Below are 23,646 nucleotides of genomic sequence, written 5' to 3'. Positions count from 1 at the left end.
ACTTCAGCATTTGTGGAGTACAGCGGCAGCTGTTGAAGCTGCAGCGACTGCTTTGCCTTGGGAAAAGCCATGTCTGTGCATACTGTCTTCCTCTCTTTGCACAGGCAAAGGTGTGGTGGTCGTTGAGCACTAGCTGTTGTTCCAGTTGAGACAGTGAGTTAAATGACTTGTATAGCTTTGAAAGGAAAAAAGAATAATAAAAAAATATTCCATAGAGCTTAGGCCACAGAGTTTTGAAGGGTCTCTGAAATTTGCTAGAAGTAATTAAGATGATTCCTTATAATTTTTTCCAGGCGCCTCTGTCAGGAAGTACGTTAGGTGCTCTACATGCAGCAGTGGTGAAAGAAAACAACAGTCCTTGTCCCTGAGAGCTCTCAGTCAAATCTTATGATGAGAGAGAACAGGTGAAAATATGATTGGTGGGGAAAAGTGGGCACCACTGACAATGGTGTTAGCGTAATTGATATAAGGAGCAGCAGTCACAGTGTACCACCTGCCCAGCCATACATAAGGTGGTGTAAATTATACCTTGCCCATAAATAAGTGTTTAAAAAAAGCTTAAGGAACCAGAGCCGTGTAACTTGCGATGTTTGAGACTCTGCCTTCCTAGTGCTCATGATTATATTAATAGTGTGAGTGCAAATGTGGGAGTAGGGTTTAGGCAAGTTTGCAGCCCAGAGATTAAAGTGAGTAGTCAACAAAAAAGATTGCGTGGTTGTCTACATAAAACGATGTTTGTGGATAACGTCAAGATGAAAACCCCGGTAAGACAATTCTCATGTGGAGCGGAGACAATGAAAATGCAACCAAAGGGTGAGAGATTGATCTCAGCTTTAATGTGTGTAAACACAAATTAGACGGACCAAACTGTGAGCACGTGGAGAAGCTGGCAGTGGCCCAAAGTCCTGCCTTTGATTTGATCGTAGCAATTCTTTGCACTGTGCATCCAAACCATTGTGGCCACACTACTTTTTCTGTATGAAGTTCATACATACAACTTTGTGTATAAGGAATCTAGCCTTAGAAATCATGCAGTGGCCTTGCAAAAGACACTCTAAAAGATAGGAAGTATAGTTTATGATTAAGAAATTTATAGATCCTGTTGTGAATTGTGTTATTCCGAGAGTACTAGTGCATAAAGTACATTACATTCTGATCTACTGAATGTAATAGGAATCAAATTTTCACCTGTTACTCATGCAGTGCATTTGGTAATATATTTAAAAGAATAAGGCAATATCATACTTTTTCAATATAGTATGCCATTTAGCATTTGCACTAAGATATTTCCTACCTGTCCTGTTCTCTGGAATGAGTACTTCTAGGGTCATAAATCAGAACTTATTATTGAGCAATCTTTTGTGTAGGGGTTGTTCTGATAATGTGAAATTTTCTATTGGCCCTCAACATGAGAAAATTCCTTCTAAACAACTGAGTCTTTGTTAGATTCTTTTGCATTTGTGTAAAGAGTATATCATAAACCAGCATTAAACTACGATGTCAAAGTAGCTGCTTAAATTTTCTGGTGAGTTATGCAGCTAAAATTCAGCTAATTAATTTAACTGTTGTAACTATAGAATGTGGATTAAATCAATAAAATCCAGAAGACTAAATGTTTAAGACCAAAATTGTGCAGATTATCTTGTTACCTGCAATATAACTTTTAGTGAAGGTTGTGACCTAGCTCCCTGGAGTTCCAATACCAATTTTTTCTTGTAGTGAGGAGGATTCTGGAAAAGTAAGGAAATTTATTAGCAGAATAATAAATAAAGAATAGCTTGAAACAGGTAGTGCGAGCTTACTGTGGTCTTCCTTCTCTGTAGCTATGAAGATTTAGTTGTATTGAATATGTATTTACCTCTTTTGGTAGCAGATTTTGGGATAACTCCCCAAGTCTTATTAAATCTTCTCTCAGACATTTCCAAATGATCCCCATTTTCTCGGTTCTAAAATTTATTGTAATGCTATGCTACATATTTTGGGAAGATGTATGTGGTAATGAATTTGTGCCCCAACTTTGGGGGCAAAATTATTTTCTGCCAGGAAACAGATGATGAGTTACTGAGTCCAGTTGTGCATCAGGCTGTGACATCACTCGCTCTAAGCAAACAAGGGATCCTGCGCAGGTGTGTCAGCCTGGCCATGGGGGATGCCAAGAGATGCTCTGTCAGGAGAGCAAAAGGAGGCTGTGGCTGTTTTGCTGTGCTAGCACAGGGTGCAACGTGCACTTTCATTATCGGTAGTGTTTCTAATTGGTGAAGTCCAGCATGGAGAAACTGAAGCCCATTTCCTGTTCACCCTGTCTTTAATTCAACATGATCAGTAACCTTCAAATCACCATTCTTTCCAAATCTGGCTCCTAAATCTAATTTAGAAAAGACTGAGCTGTATATAAGCACAGGTTTAAAACTGCTTTAATTTTGCAGAATATCTGCATAACTGGTGAAAGCTTTCTGCAGTTACCCAACAGAACTTAAAATGTTTTATAATGGAAACAACTTCTATTTCTATGTAGATGAGTAAAATTTTTATTACGTAATAAAATAATTTTTTTCCTCAAAGAGAATTTTGATTCATCCAGTTCACTTTTAGTGATGATGATGATGATCCTTTGTGTATTTGAAACTATCCGTCAGCTTGTTATATCCTTACTGGTCAATCTGAAACATCAGTGTCTATTAATTACTTATTATTCAAGCTGTGCTCTGAAGACATGGATGTTACACAATTGGCTGAGGGTTTTCAGCATATTCTGTAAATGTGCTACAGGCAAATTATCTTCTCAAAGTCTTTTTAGCGAGGGAAAAAGGATAGTTAGTATACAACTTCACAGGTGTAGGACTGAAAGGGTGACTTTGATTTATTGGATGTTCAACTTGAGGTGTTTAGGTCCTGATTCTTTTCCAGGGGACCTAACTTTGTGCAGCAGTTTATATATAGCTATATATAATATAGCCTCAGTCTTCACATTGACTTTACATTGCCACAGCTGCAGCTGTGAATGTTCAGCAATTCCTCAAATACAAACCCAAGTTTTTTAAAATTGAGCTCCCAGAAAATGGAACTATGACCCATCATTTCTCTTTTTTGCAGTTCCACCCCTCATACATTTACTTTCTTTGAACTTTTGTGATGAAACATGGCCAATGATTATACAGGCAACAGATTCATTCGCTCTGTAGTTCCAGTTCAGGCTTTTGTCTGGGGTTGGCCCATGTGCTGAATGTAGCAAGGATCCTGTAAAAAAAAGAAGTGTATATTTTTTTTCAGTTGTGTGTGGGTTTTTATTTTAAGAATGTGTCATAATATTTATTCACACGGGGACTGAATTATGATTTCCTGGACACCTTTAATTCTACCATATCCATATCTTTCCAGTACCTGACTTTACAAAATCAATAATGTTCTTTTACAAGAAAAAAAAGAGATGACTAATTTTCAGTTATATGTATATAGGGAAATGACAGTTTTAAGATATTATTCTTGAAGATATTAGTGCATTCTTTTCTTAAATTTTTCACAGATTTCTAACAAACCAGCTATTATTCCTGAAATATATATCCATGGCAAGTAGATTGGTGCTTGTGAGATTTATAAACCTTTTAAAGCTCTATTTGCTAGAAGTAACTCAGGAAAGTCTTGCTTGTTTTGTATTTATATTTATACAGAATATGATAGTTTGTTGAAGTAAAAGATTTATTAGTATAAAGGAAGCTATAGAACTGATTTTGTTGGTGTATTTTAGTGTCCTAGAAAAGACTCCATCATCTGCCATGGAGACCTTCAGAAATGGTAAATAGAGAGGAGATTCTAGCTATTGTTTTCATTCCTTTGCATCCTTACTTGAAGTCATTTCAAATCAAGAGCATATTATTTTGCTTTCTTTGTATTATACTTTTACATACAAAAAAAGCTCAAGTATTTATCATGAAAAATTATTTTTTGTTATACAATTGTTTTAATTTCAGAATATTTTATGTAAGAGCTGAGTTAAGATTTTTTATACCCAATATTAAGAAGCCTTCAAATCATTAAACAGATGTTTATTACTGCATTATTAGGGTAATGAGTAGAACATGATTTGGGGGAACAAAATAGAGGTCTTTTGAATCATCTGTGTTTTGTTCATAAATCATCTGGTGCCACAAATTTTCCGAGGAACATTAATCAGTTTAATAGAAACCGATTTTTCTTGCTTTTCAGGAAGTCCCATCAGTCCCCATCCTCCCGCAAACTAACCAGGTGTGAAGTAGGTTACCCACACTTGTTTTTTTGTATTGTCTTTTGTTTGAGATGGTTTTACTCCCCCAAAATTTTACTAGTATTTCCGTAGTCACTTTATGGAATTTCTGCTGTGCTGAACGATACAGTGCTCGTTTGGCATTGCACTTGACAGGAGAAGGTGCAATTACATAAATGCCTATTTGTACTACCAAATAATTTCTTGAATTGAGATAGGATTTTCTGCTTGCTTCAGCTTGGTATGAGAACGTGGGAGAGCAGTGCAGTGTTAAAAGAAAATAAAATCTGCCCCTATGCCTTGAATATGATGAGTCCGATGAGTGGGCTTAGTATGTAGCTGAACACAGGCAGACATGCAGTCTACAACTTGTTGAGCTACTGCGGAAATTCATTTGTAAAAGAAAGACACTGCATGTCCAGAGGCCATATGACACATTTTTTTTCCAGAGCAGTTTAACAAAGAAAGATTTAAAGATTAAATTCTCAATAGTCTGTTTGAGTAATAATGAGAAGAATGTCACTTCAGCTCACAAGTGTTTGAAAAGAGTGGATACCAAAGATGAAAGTGAATTGTTTAGGGTTATAAGAGGACTGTAACAAGGAATAGAGGTATGAGATTAAGAGAAAGAATAATCAAGCCAAAGATTGGGAGAAATTTCAAGTCTTTGATGGAGCTACGTTGATGAGTTCTAGCTAAGATATTGTCTTAGACTGTTCCTCTCTTCCACCCTGAGGAAAAAAAATTGATCTTCTAGAGCTGGTAAATACAGAAAGATATGAAGATATGGAAGCAAAGAAAAATAAGCAGATTTTGAGATCTACTTCCATTAACACAAGTTCTTTCTTTTGCAAATATTTTATATCCTATTGATTTTGTTACTCTGCTGATACGTAGTAAGAAACAGGAAAATAAGTGTATCATTCTTCTTTATTGTATCAGTTTATGTAGTCTTCTGGCCAGAGATCACAAGCAAATTGTGCTCCCCTTTTCCCAACTATTCCTAATTGCTGTTGTGTAAAGTCCAAGACTCTCTCTTGCCAATATTAAATGTTCACTTGGGTAGTAAATAGAGGTGCACATACTTAGAGAATAGGTGATTACATATAGTACACAGTATACTATCATTGTAATGCAAATTAGGCAATGATGTATACTTCAATGAATACAGCCAATCTAACAGTAAAATGCAGCTTATAATGGAAGGGAAACTTTAAGTGGAGGAATTAAATGTACGTGTAATTTTGTCAGACTTAAAAGATATTTCTCTTCTACTAATATGCCAAAACCTTGCATTCGTGCAATTACACTGACATTTGAGAAAGCTCCTTTTGACATACGTAGTGTATTGTCTAGTGCAGTGTTCATGAAATTAACATTTTCCTGAAGTAATCATATACAATTAAGTGACCAGATAGTTCTGAGGCAATACAACTGTATTTCACAGGAACTAAATATATTTCTTCACACTGATCCTGCATGTTTTAGTTGAGCAGTCATTAGCATGTTTATAATGGTTCTAATTTAGCACAACATTTTCTGAATTTTATCCTTGAGTCATTTACAAATTGTTCATATTGAGTAAACAAAGGAAACAGATTGCATTTTATACTTAGTAATTTATCTGAAAGAAGAGGGGAGGGTTAATTGTCTGAAAGTTTTGCTCTGTTTGGGGAAGTGATTCTAGTCTTGCATTGCTTGGCACACAATGCCTTTTTCCCTCTGTTCTGGGAAAGAAAAAATAAAGAATGGAGGAGTGAGTAAAATGAAAAATTAGGAGCAGGACAAGATTTGCCACTCCCAAAGGGGAGTGTGGAGCAGAATTGGAGCTGGCACGAGATTATCTAAAACAGTTGGTGCATTCCTTAATGATCAAGTGCTTGAGAAGTCCAGCGCTCTCTCACAGAGCATCTGTGTTGATGTTTATATCAGTGCCCTGCTGTATGGGAAAAGCATGCTTTCTCTTGTTGCTTTGCTAAAAATAGTGTGGCATATAGCATTGTATGAGTTATTTTAAGAGAACAAAAACATTTGCAAGGTTAAAGGTTCTGCTTTTTAATAAATAAATAAAAATAAAGGTCAGAACAGTATCTTGGGTTATTCTTTCCATGAAATTCAAACTCCTTTTTATCTAGAGTTTTGCACTGAGCAGAGTGTACTCCGTTCAGTGCGAAAGCTCTTTGCACTAGAGAATTCCTGTTGAAACAAGCCATTTTAGGCAGAATTGGTACAAGCTACAGCCTCACTTCAGTTTTTCCCACTAGCCACATCATAGAAAGCAGGTCTGGAAATCACCCCCAGTTAAATTCCAGTGTTTCTGTTTAGAATGTCTGTTGTTTCATGCAAAATCTAGACCATTCAAGCAGTGCAAATGAATTCAGACGAAAACCAGAACATTTTAATGCCTAATTATTTTTAGTGAGCTTGGAGAGTTTTAATTAAAAGTTAAGAGAGCTCTCCAAGCTCTTACAGTTCTAATTTTGTCATATTGTGGAAATCTTGTCACTGTGAAAAAATGTACAGCAGTTGGCAGATTTACTTGGTTCCCTGTCCTAAAGAAAACTGTAAACTTAGGTAGTCAGGTCTCAGTCGCATTTCCATTATTGCGTTTACAAGGAAACATCTGCTGTGAGCTGACTGCCTTTGCATGTCATTGTATTTAGGAAGGCTTCTTTGCACACCCCCTCATAACACCCCCCCCGGCCCTTTTTTTTTCTTGGTGGTTTTACAGTACTGCCTACAGGTTGCACTGAGAATCAGAACCAAGTTCTAACTCATGATCAGAGATGTGCTAGGTGTTCAACAAAACCCTGGTGGGATAGACAGCTTTTGCCAGAAGCACCACAGCCTCAATAGCCATGGCAGACAAAGAGGTGGATAGAAATTAGCGGATGTGAGAGGAGGGAGGAAGCAACTGGCCAGGATTATTTGGCTACTTGGCTCCTCGATGGCAGGAACAAGATACAGAATTTGGGCTTTTTTCTTTTTTTTTTTTTTTTTTAAATTTGCAGTAAATGTAGCAAAAGGAATTAGCAGGTTTTCCTGTTCTAAATGTCATGTTGCTCGTTTATGTTTTGTGATTGTATTTTTGTTATTCAAGAATTTGGCTTTTGAAAGCTTATTCAATCAAGAAAATATTGAAAAATTGGCCAAAGAAATCAGTTCACTGGTTAACAACATGTCTGAAATGCCTTATATTTTAATTTTCTGTTAGACCGTGATAATTAATTACCATATGAGAACAATATGGAAATTGAGGAGGATGAGATGAGATCCCCCTGACCTGCCTCTCCCCTGCCAGCAAGACTAAAGCCAAGCTGCTTATGAGCAAGAGAGAGTTGCAGTACATTGAGTCTATGGATGTTAAGCCTTCAGGCTGATTTTTTATTAGATTTGTATTGTTGCTGTCTCTTTTTCTTTTATTTAAAGTTTATTGAAACAGGAAAGGATAATTTGTGTTTGAAATAAGAAAAAAGTAACTATGGCAACAAAGAATCTATTTTAGTAACATTACACAAACTTTACATCCTCGGATTAAAAAAGAATAGATAGTACCATCCAACAGTTAAGTTTCTGATAGTCATGGTTATATAATATTTTTATTTCTCAAATCATGCTTGTAAATGTGAGGTCCTTAATTTAATTTTGAATTGTTAGAAGATTATAGAAGTGTGTTCTTTCAAAGTGAATTAAATTAACCTTTTGCTTTCCCTTTTGATATCAAAATGTTAGAGTTTGCGTATAATTTTAGAATATATACTATGAAGCACGAAAATTGAGAAGTATTTTAATATAGATTTATGCTAGGTGGTTTTTTACCTTAAGGAAATCTGCTGTGCTGTGAACTTGCAAAAGGCATGGAAGCAAGCTGTTGTAGTGCACTCAGAGATGGATCAGATAAAGAAAAGTCTCAATACAGATCATTAAAACTCATCACCAGATTAAAAAAAAAAAAAAAAACAAACCCCAAACAAACAAAAACCCCCAACCCAACCCAAACCCCCAAACCAAAAAAAAATTACCTAATTTTCTGAATAATTCACATTTTTTTATGAATGGATCTAATAATAGCACCAATGCACCTGGCATTTTAGTTTAATGAAAGTAACAAACACTGACTATGGTAAATCTAAATTATGCTTGCCTTTTATTCAGGACTATTTGTAGAGTGCTGATTTTATTTAGATTTTTCTACTCTGAACAGGATTTGGTATTCAATGAAGAATACTGAAACAAATCTTCCTCTTTCAGATGCATGCTGGATTGTGTTGTTATTTAAATGTCAGGTCCTTAGCTTCACCCATGTGAAGAAAACACTTGGGGCATGGGGTGAGATGTGCAAAGGTGCAATAGGGAGCAGAGCAACTGCATGGTAGCAACTGTAATATTTATTTACAGCTTATTTTATTTGGTTTCAGGGGAAAAATGCAGCTCTTCTCCTGTATTAGAAATCCAGTGTATTAGGCCTTGTAAGCACACAAATGTCCATCCCAAGGAGTTCATGATCATATTTAATCTCTTCAAAGAACAGCCCTCCCCCCAACACTTTTTTTTCTAACAAATATTTCATAGATGCTGACGGGGTAATTCTACTTGTGCTGTTTTTCTCATGATCTAGACTTGAATGAGGCATTTGGACTCATTCAACAAAGGCTCATCCAAAGGACACCTTTTGTCCTGTGGAGCTGACGGCAAATACATGTAGTGAGAGTAGCTTAGAGGATATAGAACACTAGAGATGCCGGAACTTGCATATTGTTATGTAGTCCCAAAGCTTGCAAAATATGGTGTTTTTATGTTTACCAGTATCTACTAAATTGTAATGGGGTATAAGTGTAGACTACAGTTCTGAAATAGAGACAAAGGTGTCACTAGTTCTGTAGTATTGTTCTAAAATGCAGAAAAGGAGTTTATCATCCTCCTACTGAGGATGTGGTCATGTTTTATGAGTTTCTCTTGTAGTATGCCTGATTTCTCTTCTGACTCCTCTATCTTGTCTTTCCCAGTGCCTTTCCTTGAGATTTAACAGTTCAGATGTGTGTAGAAATATGTCACCTATGCCTTTGACTGAATTATATTTCTGTATTGTTTATGAACTTGCTATGCATTTGCAATCATTATTAATAAATCAATGTGCTTTTGTCTTCTGTCACAAAGTAATGTATGTATTCAGAAAGAATTGTATGCAAAAAAGTCATGTTTTAGAACTCATATCATTAATAATTATCAGTTTGCAGTATTGTTACAACATGTTTTGAGGGAAGCTTTTTATAAAAGAAATAACAAGGCACTGCACAGTAGCAAGGATACGACAGTTCAGTTGATCACTGGCATAGGTGTTATAAATATGCCAGTCTGTACTATAGTGTTTTATTAAGTCTCAAAAAGTCAAAGCTGATTTGAAATAATAATGTCTGACAGTCAGTGCTTTGAAGTCTTGCTGCTGCACTCTCACATTTAGGCTTTCTTTTATGTATGACTTTACCATAAAAAACAAAAACACACACACGGCAAGAACGCGCCTTTTTTTTTTTTTTTTTTTGGTATCTGTATTTCAAAGAAAGTAATAAGAGGCTACTTCAGTGAATTAAAAGGCAAAAAAGAAAGGAACAACCCCCCCAGAATCGATAAGGATAGGTGGAGGCCACTGTAAGGTCATACAGTATTCATGTAAGCTATAGCTGGAGCTGGTAACTTGTTGAAGACTGTAAAAGTGAAATTAAAAAAAATAAGAAAAAAAAGGAAGAATAAGGAAGAGACAAGAAGTAAAAGCTATCCTTGATAGGAACAAGATGACTTTCATTCAGCTGGAAGAACTTGAGAGCTTGGCTGTGATAGCTAACACACTCGTTCTTCATCACTGGTTGTGCAACAAAGAGCTGGATTCCATCCATTCCATGACTGATTGATTACCCAATGGACAAATGTTAATTCTTTTCATTGATGCTTTGTCATTCTGGAGAGATCCTTTTCATCTAACATCTAGGCTTTTTTTTCCTTCGCCTTTTTCTTTTTTTACTGCTTATTTATCTTTTAACATCCTTTTCTCATTCACCTTTGCAAAACTGTCATGTCTAAGAAGATTCTGACAATACTTTAAACTCCTTTAGTCCACAATTAAAATTACATACATACAAAGTATGTAATAAACTATGATATTAAATAATACTCAGTGATTTCATTTAGTCATCTCAGTCTAATTATACTTAACCTGTCTGCTGTCCTTGAAAGAAAATTTTTCCTCGTTCACAAGATAAGAATATAAAGGATGAGAGGCTGTGTGTTGTTAATATAATAAATTGCTCTAGTGCAACTTCACGAGTTTGATCTTGCAAGTGTCAGTAGAAAATATTCTACTTTGCGGCATAAGCCCAACTGTGGTTTATAAAGTCAGTGAGAAGAGCTAAAAATGTATAAATGCTAATTTCTTTCTTTGCTTCTTTCACAATTGTCTTTAACAAGAATACCCCTGAATTTTGAAAATGTCAGGATCCACAAGGCTTGGGAATGGTGCTGAAGAGCAGGCTCAGCACAGGGAGAGTGATGCAGTGCAGATGTGAATTCGGGCTTCTTCAATGTTCAGTGCTGGATTCCGAGTCGATGTTTTGTTTCTGTAATGAATCAAATCAGAAGATGAATCAATATGGATGAAGACATTTTACCAATGTCAGGAGATATCTTTGTAGATTTTGTATATATGTAAAAATTAATTTTCAGTACAGAAAGAAGAAAAAAAAATCCCTTTCTGATTCACAAACCTTTTCAAAATAGTGTTTGTGAACACAAAATACAGAACTTGAAGGGAGACACGGTTTTCAAGTATAAGCCTTTATATATAGTTTTATGTCTAATGAGGAGGACCTCCAGAGAGCTTTAACACATATCACTATTTTAAATTCTAAAAATTCTGCAGATTAAACCCACTGATTGAAAATTTACATGACTTTCAAAATCTTTATTTCTACAATTTTATAAAACGTTTACTAAAAGGCTTATTGTGCGTTTTTTGTTATCTTCCCAATCACAAAATACAGTAGCTATAAATTGTGTGATCAGTTCTATAACACAGAGTTTGAATGAGATAGGGCTGTTTAAATAAATGTTTCTTAGGGAATTTTTAAGGCATTTTTAGAGATAAATATTGTAGCTAGCAATGTGATTATATCAAAAAGAAGGTGCACAGCTAGACCTCTTTTCTATTCCAGTTTTTTCTCAGTCTGTCTTTAGAAATACGGTTTTGCCCTCATGTAATGTAAAAACACAACAGATAACTGTGGCTGTGCTTAAGAACAATAAGAGAAGAAATAAAGCAACTGCTTTACTGCTTTTGAGGAAAGTATTTTACCAGCTCCTGTGATATTTTCTTTTTTCTTTTTCTAATTTAAATGTATGAATTGAGGAAAATAATCTTAATTAAAAAGTAGCAGAATACATAACCTTTAGCAATCATCAAAGCAAAACTCTAAAGCTCTTTTTTTTTTTTTCCAGAGATGAGGGGTCCGAAATTTTGGCAGGGGAGAAACACAGAAACATCTTTTTAAACAAATTATGATATCACAAAAAAGAACAAATTATAATGTTCTATTCATAATTGATGGTTATTTCTTGATTCTTCTATTATCAGGCCAGAACTCATAAAAGTAATAAGTGCCTGTTATTGTTAAAAGTAAATTGTTATTATATAACAAGTATTTTAACACTGCCTATTGCAACTTACAGCTCCTTAATTTTGTCTCTTTCATGGAAAGATATAATTAGTAAATAAATTAGCTTTTCTACTGAAATATTACTTCAAAAACATTTATGAGCTGTGTTGTCTTTCCACGGAGGCTTACCCGGTGAAACTGTATTGCAATTAAAACCTGATCTTTGATCTTTTGATAGTTACAGTTTGGTTTGCTTTCAACTCACTTTTGGGTTTTGTTTGTTTCAAGTGAGTGATGCTAATGTGAATTTTACCTTTTTCTTCCTTAAACCTCTCCCTAAATCTTTAACTCCTCCTCTGTGACCTCTTTGAATGGTTCTCCTCCCTCTGAGTATTTCTAGAATCCTCTGAGGTGAAACAAACTGTTACCTGCTGCGATCTGTGTTGCCATTTTTAGTCTGGGCTTTTTGCTTTAGTTTTCAGTTGTGTGAGTGCTTCACGCTCTGGGACTGCTGACGTGAGAATTTGAGCCATGACTTGGCCTTAGTCTGCCAGTAATTTAGCAAAAGATATGTTGGGCTGAATTCTGCCTTCTTGTACATGCCAGTGCTAATTCTTAAATGACTGTAGTGGGATCAATGCAAACCTTGCTCAAAATTTGGAACATCATTAGTTATTTAGAAAGCATAGTGTAAATTGATCTCCTCCTAACACAAATGGCAGCTTGCTATGAGAGTTTCTAACAGGCTAAGGTGTGTGGCTATTCCCAGTGTTTGCACTAAGAAATAATGTGCTCAACACTGCCCAGAGTGATATGTACTCTTATAATGAACATGCTTTGGAAAGATTCATTTTCGGAAAAGATTTGCATTTAAATAATGGTTTTGATGGCTTGCTAAACTGGGCCTAAGGGTTTCCAGGGACTTTAGCATAGACATTGTTGATGAGTCTGTACCAATGAAAGTAAATGCACAATGTTTAATGGAGATTCTGCTATCACTAACTGGGAAGGGAAATTAAGCGTTCAATTGCGTGTAAAGTTTTCTTGATAACTGTTTATAAATCTGAATTGCGGTTCTTAAAGTCACAAAGCTCTGCATCACATTATAAGCCATAGGAATTCCCATCTTAAAAGTCACCTTTTGTAAGTTATCTGGAAGATTTTGTGTAATTTAGATTCAGAGCCAATTAGTTTAATTTAGGAACTGCAAAAACCTTTAGATTTTGTTGAAATCTGTTATGTCCAATCCCAGATTTTCTAGTGGAGTTGGGGACTGATCACATGAAAAGTAATAAGGCCAGTCTCCTGCTTTCTCCTAAGTGTGAAGGCTTCAGTGAGAGTTTTGCCCAGAGAAAGCCTCCCAGACTGGGGCAAAGATTTGAAATGTATTCTGAACTTCGCATTATGAAAGCACAGCTTCTAATCATTGAATGTTGTTTATAGAGTACTAAGAAAATTTCCGATACTGCGAACATCCAATATGTAGAATGCTTTAATGAATTCCGTGGAGACATTATATGAATAACTTTTGCATTGACATGGGTATAAAAATGGGTTTCAGATGTCACTGTGTGCCAAATTTCAAAAAAAGCTTCTAAATCTTCATGTATAATTTCAAGTGTACAATCATTCTCAAATGAAAAAGACAGAATTTGTATATACATTGGCAATCTATGCATGTAAATTGGCAGTTAGCATGCATAAATCCTGAACGAAGTTTTTCTTTCAATTAGACCCTTGTTAAATTCATAGTAACTCCATTAACCTCGGTGGAATTACTTTGGATTTAAAATGCAGTTAAATGAGATCTCTGTTTGGCTACGAGTTCATTTCCCTTTGAAACTATAGTCCAACTGGAACAGGGAAAACAGTTTTAAAATGAAGGTGGCACCTGTTTTCCTGATGTGTGAGAATATATTTGACTTTCTTATTTTTTTGTTTGTTTGTTTCTTAATAGATTCATCCTGCATGGAAAAGCTACTTTCTAAAGACTGGAAGGAGAAGATGGAAAAATTAAATACAAGTGATCTCCTTGGAGAAATTAAAGGTATCACACCAGATCAAATTTTAAACTTTTGTATAGATTTTAAAAAAGGGAATTGAGGAATTTTTAAAGTTCAGAAAAAATAATAGCAACAATCATAACTAGAGGGTGCTTTTTTTCTTTCAAATCAAGTTACCCTGTTTTGTAATGTTCATCTTTGAGGTGACGGATGCATCTGCCAAATAAATAAATATGAATATGTCACAATCGGTTATAGGCAGTATCAAGTTTATGTTTTTCACTAACACCAGGTTAGTTACATTAGTTCATTGACGGTAGCTATATATCTCTGTGAATAGACGAAGAAACATCTTAAAAACATGGAGTTACTAGTACTTGGTACTATTTCTTCCCAGTTGCATAAACCATATGTAGAAACTGCTTTCAGATTATAAAAGGGTGTAGTTGTGTGATTACTGTTCTAAATCCTTGATTCAAATTGGAGGAGAAAAAAAAAAAGTCTATATTCATGCTATTCCTATGGAGAAAGAGCAACTCTTGATGAAATTTGGGACCTACTGAAATCAGTGCAAATTTTATTGCATATTGAGACAGTACTTTCCAGTGTTTCCAAGATTTGTTGAACAAGCAATCTCATAAAAGTGGAATTCTCTTGAAAATTAGGTGCTATGTAGAAAACTTTAAGGGTTTTTCCCCACCCATCAAATTCTTCCATGGATTTTCTCAGTAAGAAGAAATTCAGTGTTATTGATTAAGCAACAAATTGAAAAGGTGTTTTTTTAATTCTGTGAGAAGGGGTCATAAGGCACGTTTGAGGAGTACACAAGGTACCTAAGATTTATTTCTCTTTATTGGTATTATTTTATTAAATAGCAACTACACGTGTGGAAACAAAGAATCACGTGCATCATATTAACAAATCTTTACCAGTTTAAAAAAACCAACCAACCAAACAAAATCACATGAAAATCCAAACACCCCCCCTCCCTAACAAACAATGAAACAGAACTATTTGATTTGAATAACATTGATGCTTAGCGTTTTACATTTCCGTCAGGGCAACTTCAGATAGTTCAATTTTTTATTACATGAACAGATGAAAAATTGGCCCTTTTTAATAAGTAAGTTATAATTGGTTCATTTAGCTGATTCAGGACCAAAATCTGTTGGATTCTCCTCTATTGGCTGTATAAAAGGGATCACCTGATTAGGTTCACCAGATTTATGTGTGGCTGTCATTCAGTTTGTTTCCACAACTTAGCTGCTGTGTTTCATCCCTGAAAGCCTGTCCTTCAGTGGGCAGTATTCCCCTCCACCACTCATTGACTTCCGCAAGACCCAATACTGAATCTTTGCTGCTGCAACTGCCTTTAACATTTTTCACAAACAAGCAAAAATACAAGAAAGCATATACAAACATGGAAGACAAATGCTGGTTGTTGTTATGTCCTACTTTATGCTTACAGTATTCAAACCTCTTGACAATGACAGTGTTGTTTTATAAAAGAAAACAATGTGCAGAGTTCCATAGCAGGGGTAGTGGCAGGTCTGGAGGAGGACTCCTTTCCTTTTGGGTCCCAAGCCGATGGCCCAGCCACTGTCTCCAGGCTGGTCAGCTCTTAGCTGATAAAATTGCTGTCAGCCCGGTATTAAATCATATTGGCATTTATGTGCCTTAAATCATGTCAGAAAGAAAACAAAACAAAACAAAACACCACAAACAAACAAACCGAACCAAAACCAAACCAAACCAAACCAAAACCAAAAAAACCCCAACCAACCAACTATAAAAAAGCTCAAACAAACAAAACCCACAAAACCAACACCAATCTAGCCCATGGCTGCATGAAAACCAGATTACAAGAAGGAAATATAGCAAAGCAGGGGAAACTGAGAGCATTTTTAATCTTTCAAAGAAGCATAGTTAAGAAAAAAAGTCTTATCAGTGTTCAAGGTGCCATATTTCCAAATCATGAGGTTCATTTTCATAGTGCTGAATGAATTTCCAGTTAGTTAACTGGCAGGGTCTGCTGAGGTCTGGCGGAACTATTTTTGAAAATGTGGCATCTTTGGGAGGTCAAATATATTTTTCTTTCATTTCCATTAGATTCTAAATAAATTTATTTAACTGGCTGATGTTTTTTGCTTTTATGCAGGCTTTCCACTCGTATTACTAAGAGTCTAACTTATAGACATGAAGCTATGCAGTAAAAATAAATAAATGAGGTCGCTAGGGAAAAAAAAATCTAGATTATAAGAAAGTGAGGTGTGGTCCTATGAGGAACTGCTCTTTGCACTGACTGTTACTGGGAGTTGTTTATTTTAGAGAGAAGGCGTTGTTCTTGTTAAGGATAACCTGAGCACATACTCTTCCCCTGTGTCTGCACAACTACAACCCTCCCCCTTTGAGTGAAAGACTAACATCGTAGTTGTGGGAAGGCAGTTCACTAGGAATCAGTGCCAGAAAAAAGGATGAAAAAAAAATAATGGACCACTGACACAAACTGTTTCTATTCATGTTTGGGAAGCACATAGACAAGAAGAAAAGATAATTGGCTGAGAGAAACAAATAAAAATGATATTTTCTTGTTTTACCTTCTATATTTAGAACACAATAGCGTTAATCAAGATATAATTATAAACTATATCTATTAATTCAAACAACAGAAGCCAATACGAAAGTAACAAACAGTGAATCATTCATTTTTTCTCTAAGTGGGATTGTTCCTGTTCACAATTACTCTTGCATAGTGTGCTTCATTTGTAAAACTGCTTTTTCTGAGTTTCTTTGTTAGGAGTTCAGTTATTGATAATGGTCCAGATTCTTCCTTGAATTCCAGCCAAACAAGCCATTGACTTCAGGGTGGTTCCATGAAACTCAGAGGAGCATTTGGCAGGATGCTTTGTAGCCAAATTCCAGTGGTTAAATAAGTCTGCTTGTTCATTTGATATGTTTATAAATGAAACACATAGGTCAAATTTTCAAAGGTCTATGAAGCAGTTGAGCTGAGTTAAATGACCTACTCACCTGGAAAAAAAACCCACATCTGCCCATGCAAATAATTTGATTGGGTTTCTTTTGCCTGTGTGTGCGTACAAATACATTTAGTTAAGGTATACAAGCAATTTGTTAGGCTTTATGTCTGGCTCTCACAGCATTTTTTTTTTTTTTAATTAAAATTAGTACCAGGAAATACTGTTCATTCTAGTTTTTGTTATCCTGTATTTGAATAAACAAAGTGGTGGAGGATTTTTATCTAGATTTCCAGATCTTTGGGTGCACTGAGTTCTGTCCTCACCCTCCCTCGCTGCATGTATTTCTGTTGCTTAGTTATCTAGTTTTCCTTCAGCAGCTACAGCTAGGCAGAATATCATCGTTTATCACTATACAGAGTCTGTTTTAAGTTTTCTGTTTCTGTTCCAAATATAAATCTCTGGAATAGCATAGTCTTGCATGCATCAGGCAGTTGTCCTACTGAAATAGCCTGCAATGGTCTTTCTCAGCATGCAGGGTCTTTGAAGATCAAATAAGAAAGGTCAGTCTTTAAGTAACTTAAGCAATGATGTTATCATGAAAGGGTCGGAATTGGTCTAGCAGTCTCATAGAAGAGTGACTCCTGGGTCACCAGCTACTGTGTTGCAGGTTAGTTCTCTGGTTTCCATTGGTGGTGTTTACAACTGGAACTATCTATATTTATAGGCATTGTGACTTGAATGTCACATGCTGGCTTTGTACCCTATACTTTATTTTGGGAAGGATAGTGACTGATATCCATGGCTTTACCCAATACGGAAGGCTGTTTGCATTATATTTCCTGTGCTTATTCCTTCCCTTTTAATGTTTGCTACTTTATTAAAAAGAGCCTAAAGCTCCTCTTTCATGTGCCATGTTGTCATGGTTTAACCCCAGCCAGCAACTAAGCACCACGCAGCTACTCACTCATTTCCCCTCGGTGGGATGATGGGAGGGAGAATCGGAAGAGTAAAAGTTAGAGAACTCGTGGGTTGAGATAAAGACAGTTTAATAAGTAAAGCAAAACCCTGCAGGCAAGGAAAACAAGATAGGGAATTCATTCACCACTTCCCATCGGCAGGCAGGTGTTCAGCCACCTTGAGGAAAGCCGGGTTTCATCACGTGTCATGGTGACTTCAAGAGACAAACACCGTCACTCTGAACATCTCCCCCTTTCTTCTTCTTCCCCTGGCTTTATATGCTGAGCATGATATCATGTGGTATGGAATATCCCCTTTGGTCAGTTGGGGTCACCTGTCCTGACTGTGCCCCCTCCCAACTTCTTGTGCATTCCCAACCTACTCACTGGCAGGATGGAGTGAGAAGCAGCAAAAGCCCTGACTGTGTGCGAGCACTGCTCAGTGATAATGAAAACATTCCTGTATTATCAATACTGTTTCCAGCACACATCCAAAACATAGCCCTATACTAGCTACTGTGAAGAAAATTTAGTCTATCCTAGCCAAAAGCAGCAAATTTGTACATATAATGGCCTCAAAATATTTGGAGAGGTGGGAGGCAGCATTCCTGTTTCCTAAGAAATGTTGAATTTAGTAAAATGAAGAAACTTCACCCACTTGATAGTCTCCTTGTAAGATACACTACAAACAATACTGAAAATTGTATTTGCCTCTGGTATTAGAACACAGGAGAGACAGAAAGAGGTGTTTTCTAGGAGAATCTTTTGGTGTGTGCATTAATGACTGGAACAGAAGAGTGAGGCACAACTGTTTGAATCTGGCAGTTTAACACTATCCATTTCTGGAATAGTCTTGGAGAGAGTTCTGCATGAACAAATCCTCGAGAAAGTTATGGCTTCTGTGTTTTTACAGTGAATTAAATTTTTTCTTAAAATATGTATGATTTACAAAACATTTAAAAATGCTATTTTTGCCTCCGTTTTATAAAAATCGTCTTCACAGATAAGCTTTTGGGTGTTTTTTGGTGCGTTATATCAAATGTGAGGACCATTTTGAGATAAATAAATCTGATGTTTTCCTGTAGCCCTGACCAACACTGTAATCTGGATTTGCAGTAATTATTTCTCAGTATAATTGCTGAAATTTCTTTCTCATGAATTCTAAGGGCATAATACAGTTTGCCTTATAAATATGTATAAATAAATATATATAAATCTTATATCACAGAGGCACTCAGAGGTTTTTAATTATGTCAGTTTGTATGGCTATAGACATTTCAAAGCTCTCCTTTGTGCTTTCTGTTATAAACATATTTTTTTTCTTTTGAAGTCTGTGTGATATACATACTAGCAATTAAAAACCCAGCTCAGGCTTTGAGACACAAGGTCTTCTTAATTAAAACTCAAACAAAAGCTACAAGCAAAAGCCCCACTATATGATTAAGGTCTAAAGTGTTATGATACATTAGAATCATTGTTAACTGCTAGGATTTAAAAAATCAATACAGAGGAAAAAAGGATCAACTGGTTCCAATTAGTGAAACCAATGAAAGCACCCAACAAAACATACCGAAACAATGCAACCCAGAACCCCCACACCCAAGTCATTAAGAAATTGGTCCTGATTAGAGGGATACCACGGGCTATAAAGGTTTCTCACAATGTATTTATTACCATGATCCAATTAAGTGATATGTTTAGCTTTATGTTGCAGCTCTCCAAATCAGAGAAATATTTTTGTTTTGCCATTTGTCAAGTAATTAGCATTTTGTGTAATATGTTACAAAAGCTACATTTCCAGGTCTAACCTGACCTTCTAAATTAAGTGGTACCTTCTTGAATGACTGAATATTTCCTAAGCACTTTCAGCAGTTAATGTTTGCGTACTCTTTAGTTTGATTTGCTTGAAGAAGGTAATGGATTCCAAAAGAAAAATATTTTGGTTAAACATACCATACCACGTTGTATCTATTTGTTATGATTAAGGTACTGATATCATTAGTTAGACTAATCAGTAGCGTGAACTAGATTAATCTATATGGTCTTATGCCATCTTGACATTTTTTGATATGAAATACTTTTCTCCAGATTCTGGATTTAAATAGACATACCCCAAACTGTACACACAGAGGGTAGTTCTGTGGAAATGAATAAAGCTGCTCACTGTACATAGTGCTATTATTTAAATTATGTACATGTAAATCTTGGCAGGATTGAAGCTGTACTTAGCTCAAAAAGAAAAAGTGGTAAACATTTTTGTTGCTCTGGTCTTTTGATCAGAGGGTCATATTTCAGTGGCACCTATCACAATCATACCTCCTTCTAATGTTAAAAGTTAATGACTATTAGCATTTCCAGTTCTTAAAACTCCACAACTATAAATTACATTGTAATCAACCTTTCACGTAAATCAAGTTCTCCATATTGTTGAATACATTTTATAAATAACATCAACCAGGATGTATGCAGTATATTTCCAGGCACACAAAGAATTTATTACTTACCGCAATCACATGTATCTATGTAATTTTTACTTTACAAGTGGATGTTTCTAAGCTTAACAATTCAGAGCTAAATGTATGGAGTCTGTACTACACTGAAATCCATGGGGTGGCTCATTAATATGCTGTGTTCTGTGGAACTGTGTCCAAAATAGTGTACTAAGAACTAGTATCAAGTGTTCATGAGAAAAAGAAAAAGAAGGATAATGATGCTAATAATATGGAACTTGAAACAGCAATACATTTATTAGACAGATTCAAAAAGACTGATTTCTGGAATTTGATCCATTCTTCATTTGTACAAATAGTGATAAGAAAATGTATGATATTAAAATGTGTTTATTTTCAAATGCTATTAATTTTTTTAGCAGAAAAAGGGTTGAAAAATTAGAAGTGTTTTCTTCACTTTTCTTCAAAACTTTGCCCTTTTCTTCTGTTGCTAGGTTTTTATTGTGTGTATATATAATTTTGATTTTCATTATATCAGTAATATTTTTCTGTAGTACAGAGTCTTTAACTGTGGTTCAAAGGGTTCTGTGTTGAAGAAGTTTATCACTACTTAGAACTTAAGGCCTTCTCTTCTGACACTGGATGTCAGTGGCAAATTTTCTTTTGACTGAAGTCCCAGCTTAATCACCAGTGAAGCTGCTCACCTTCAGCAGAATAAAGGTCCTACTGAAGACAAACATAGAACTTCATATGAAAAAGCAAGTGCATGTGTAGGAGTTTGCAGTGCTAAAACAAAAGCAGAAGCTCTATTTCTTGTGTTTCATCATGCTTCAGTGCTTTTGGCTTTTTGCTGCTGTAGATATATCAAGTAAAATTCTAATTAATGAATGTAAGCATTTATCTAGAAAGATGCACATAGGTACAGTACTGAAAGGACTGAAATTTTTTGACTGATTTGGGTTCTGTGGAAATCTGTAGGTGTATTTCATCGGTCTTTTGTTACAGGAGTTTCATATTAAGGAAATCTTTGATTTAAGTGTCAGATTGAAAGGCCATACTATCCTGTAGTGTTCTGTCTCTATGGATACTGAACAATGCGGGGAAGGGCATAAGGAAAGGGCAAACATACAGTAAGATTTCCTCAACTTACTCTTCTATTTTCCAAAAACAAAATTTGATTAATGGGCTTCTTGATTCAGAGGTGGTACATTCAGGTTTAATGGTCCTTGATAGAATTATCATCTATGAGCATGTCCAATTCCTTTTGAACCCTTTAATAGACAGCTGGAAAGTCTGTGGGGATAAGCTTAGCAGTTAACAATATGCTGTATATTTGAACCTAGTACCTTGTAGGTGTCCCCTAGATTTTGTATTATAATGGACAGGAATAGTTGTTTCCTGTTCATCTTCTCTCTTACATTGCATTCAGTTGTCTTTTCTCCAGGTTAAGAAGTAAAAATATATATTTATTTATTCCGTAGATGAAAGCTGTTCTGCACATTAGTCACTCTCATCACCCTTCTCTGCAGTTAATTCAGAAAGAAACCTTTAGCACAAAATATCCCTACTCTGAGCAACATCAAATTTTGGCACCAATTAATAAGAACTGGGGTCTTGGTGTGTGGATATTTTGTGGTAATGAGACCATCCCAATGAGATCAGAGATACCAGTTGTTTTGTTTTTTTTCTTAAGAGATATGTAAAAATAACTTATCTGGAACTTCACAAACTGTGAACTCAGAGGTGGATCGGAAATGTCATCTGAAAAACTTAAGGAACATAGCATTAGTACTCAGAAAAAAATGAAGTACAAGCACATTTGGGAAACTCACATGCAACTGAGAACAGCAAGAATATGAAGTGCAACCTGACACAACCACTGCCTCAAAAGCCTTAGCTCAATGAGAAATAGAAGAAGAAATACAAGAAGGGTTGTTCTTGTCCTCTCTAAACAAGTTGACCCTTTGGAAGAGGTTAACTCTCGGTATTTTTTACAAGAGGTCTTGATTTGTCTAACTGACTCACCTCACTTCAGATCTGACCAATGATATCTGACAGTTTTCTGCCAAGGGGCAGATCTAGCCAAACTGGACTCATTTTCTTTGTTTTCACCTTCTCCTGCCATTATTAAAGTGATTTCAGGCTAATCGGGATTGCCTTGCTCCAGTCAGGTCATTCATGATTCTGTTCTGTTACTTGCTGTGTGAATTGGTCTTAATTCACTGTGTGCTTTCTGTCTCCCCCCCAGTATTTATTTTGAATTAAAGTGAATAATTTCTTTCTTTTCCATTCTCTCCAGCCTTTTTTTTTTTTTTTACTTTGGTTATGGCACGATTTGTTGATAGAGAAAATTTTCAAAACCACCCAAAAGATGAGGTCTCATCAATTAATATGAATATACAAACTGTAAAACAAATTGAGATAGCTATATTGAAACAATTTCCATAGGAAATTTTTCTGAACAGAGGAAAAAGAAATAGAAATCTATTAAGGACATGGCCTGCCCTGATGCTGTGAGTGTATCATACGTATTACCCTCTTCTTTAGCAAATTTATACCCAGGCATCTTGATAAGAAATTATTCTTTGTCAGTAGCTCTCACACTGAAATCCTATTATTAGATAAGGTTTTTTTTTTTTTCTTATCCATTTTTCTTTAAAATATGGTTAGTGTGACCTGCATATCCTAATACTTACCTTGGTTTGTGTCGATATGAATTAACAATGTTTAATGTTATTGATGTTGTCATAAATGTTCCTTAAGAGTTATACAAGATTAAGCTGAGACCTGCTCAATAGCTGTTTAAAATCAGTTGCCCCATAGATAGCGGTAATGAGTGGCTAACACACTCCTGTTGGGAATGAATCCTCATGTCTGTTAAGATTTGTTTGAATAGGTTTCCATCACAACAGGTGCATAATTATTTTATGAGTAAAATATTATCAGCCTTCCAAATTAGCCAGGGCAAAATGCAAGTTGTCTGATTAAATAATCAAACCCAATACTTAAAATGCATTTGATTTCCACAGGAATTTTAAGATGCTAAGTCCCAGTCTATCAGTGAAACTGATTGTTTGCAGCAGGCAAGTAGCAGCTTGTAGAGTATCCTGTTTGGTATGTTTTACATAATTCATCCTACATTATACAAGACAAAACCGCTAAAAAAGCATATAATAATAGGTTTTACTTCTAGTCAAACAATTTTAATCTACCAATGAAGGTATTATGCTGTGCATTAAAATCAGAAAAAAAGTGGGCCTGTAATGGAAAATAGTTTGAAAGTGTTCTGCATTCAATTAGGAGGCACATCAGTTTAGAAATACAAAACCTGGTGATGTTTTTTAAATAATTTAGGTTAAGAAGGGGAGGGAAA

At 35.5% G+C, this 23,646-nt stretch overlaps 1 protein-coding gene across 13 annotated transcripts in view; it reads left to right on the top strand.

Moving 5' to 3' along the window:
* The window catches only part of SOX6 (SRY-box transcription factor 6), a 380,628-nt gene that overhangs the window by 186,036 nt on the left and 170,946 nt on the right, over nucleotides 1–23,646 (top strand). For all 13 annotated transcript variants that reach the window (XM_071808952.1, XM_071808951.1, XM_065839463.2 and 10 more), the window contains one exon: nucleotides 13,844–13,933. In XM_071808952.1, the coding sequence (XP_071665053.1) occupies nucleotides 13,844–13,933 (90 nt within the window). The remainder of the gene's footprint in view (nucleotides 1–13,843; nucleotides 13,934–23,646) is intronic.

Source organism: Patagioenas fasciata, chromosome 5, assembly GCF_037038585.1.
Source record: "Patagioenas fasciata isolate bPatFas1 chromosome 5, bPatFas1.hap1, whole genome shotgun sequence".
Classification (NCBI taxonomy): domain Eukaryota; kingdom Metazoa; phylum Chordata; class Aves; order Columbiformes; family Columbidae; genus Patagioenas; species Patagioenas fasciata.
The sequence above is the reverse complement of the archived record's forward strand: the minus strand, read 5'-3'. Positions and strand labels throughout refer to the sequence as shown.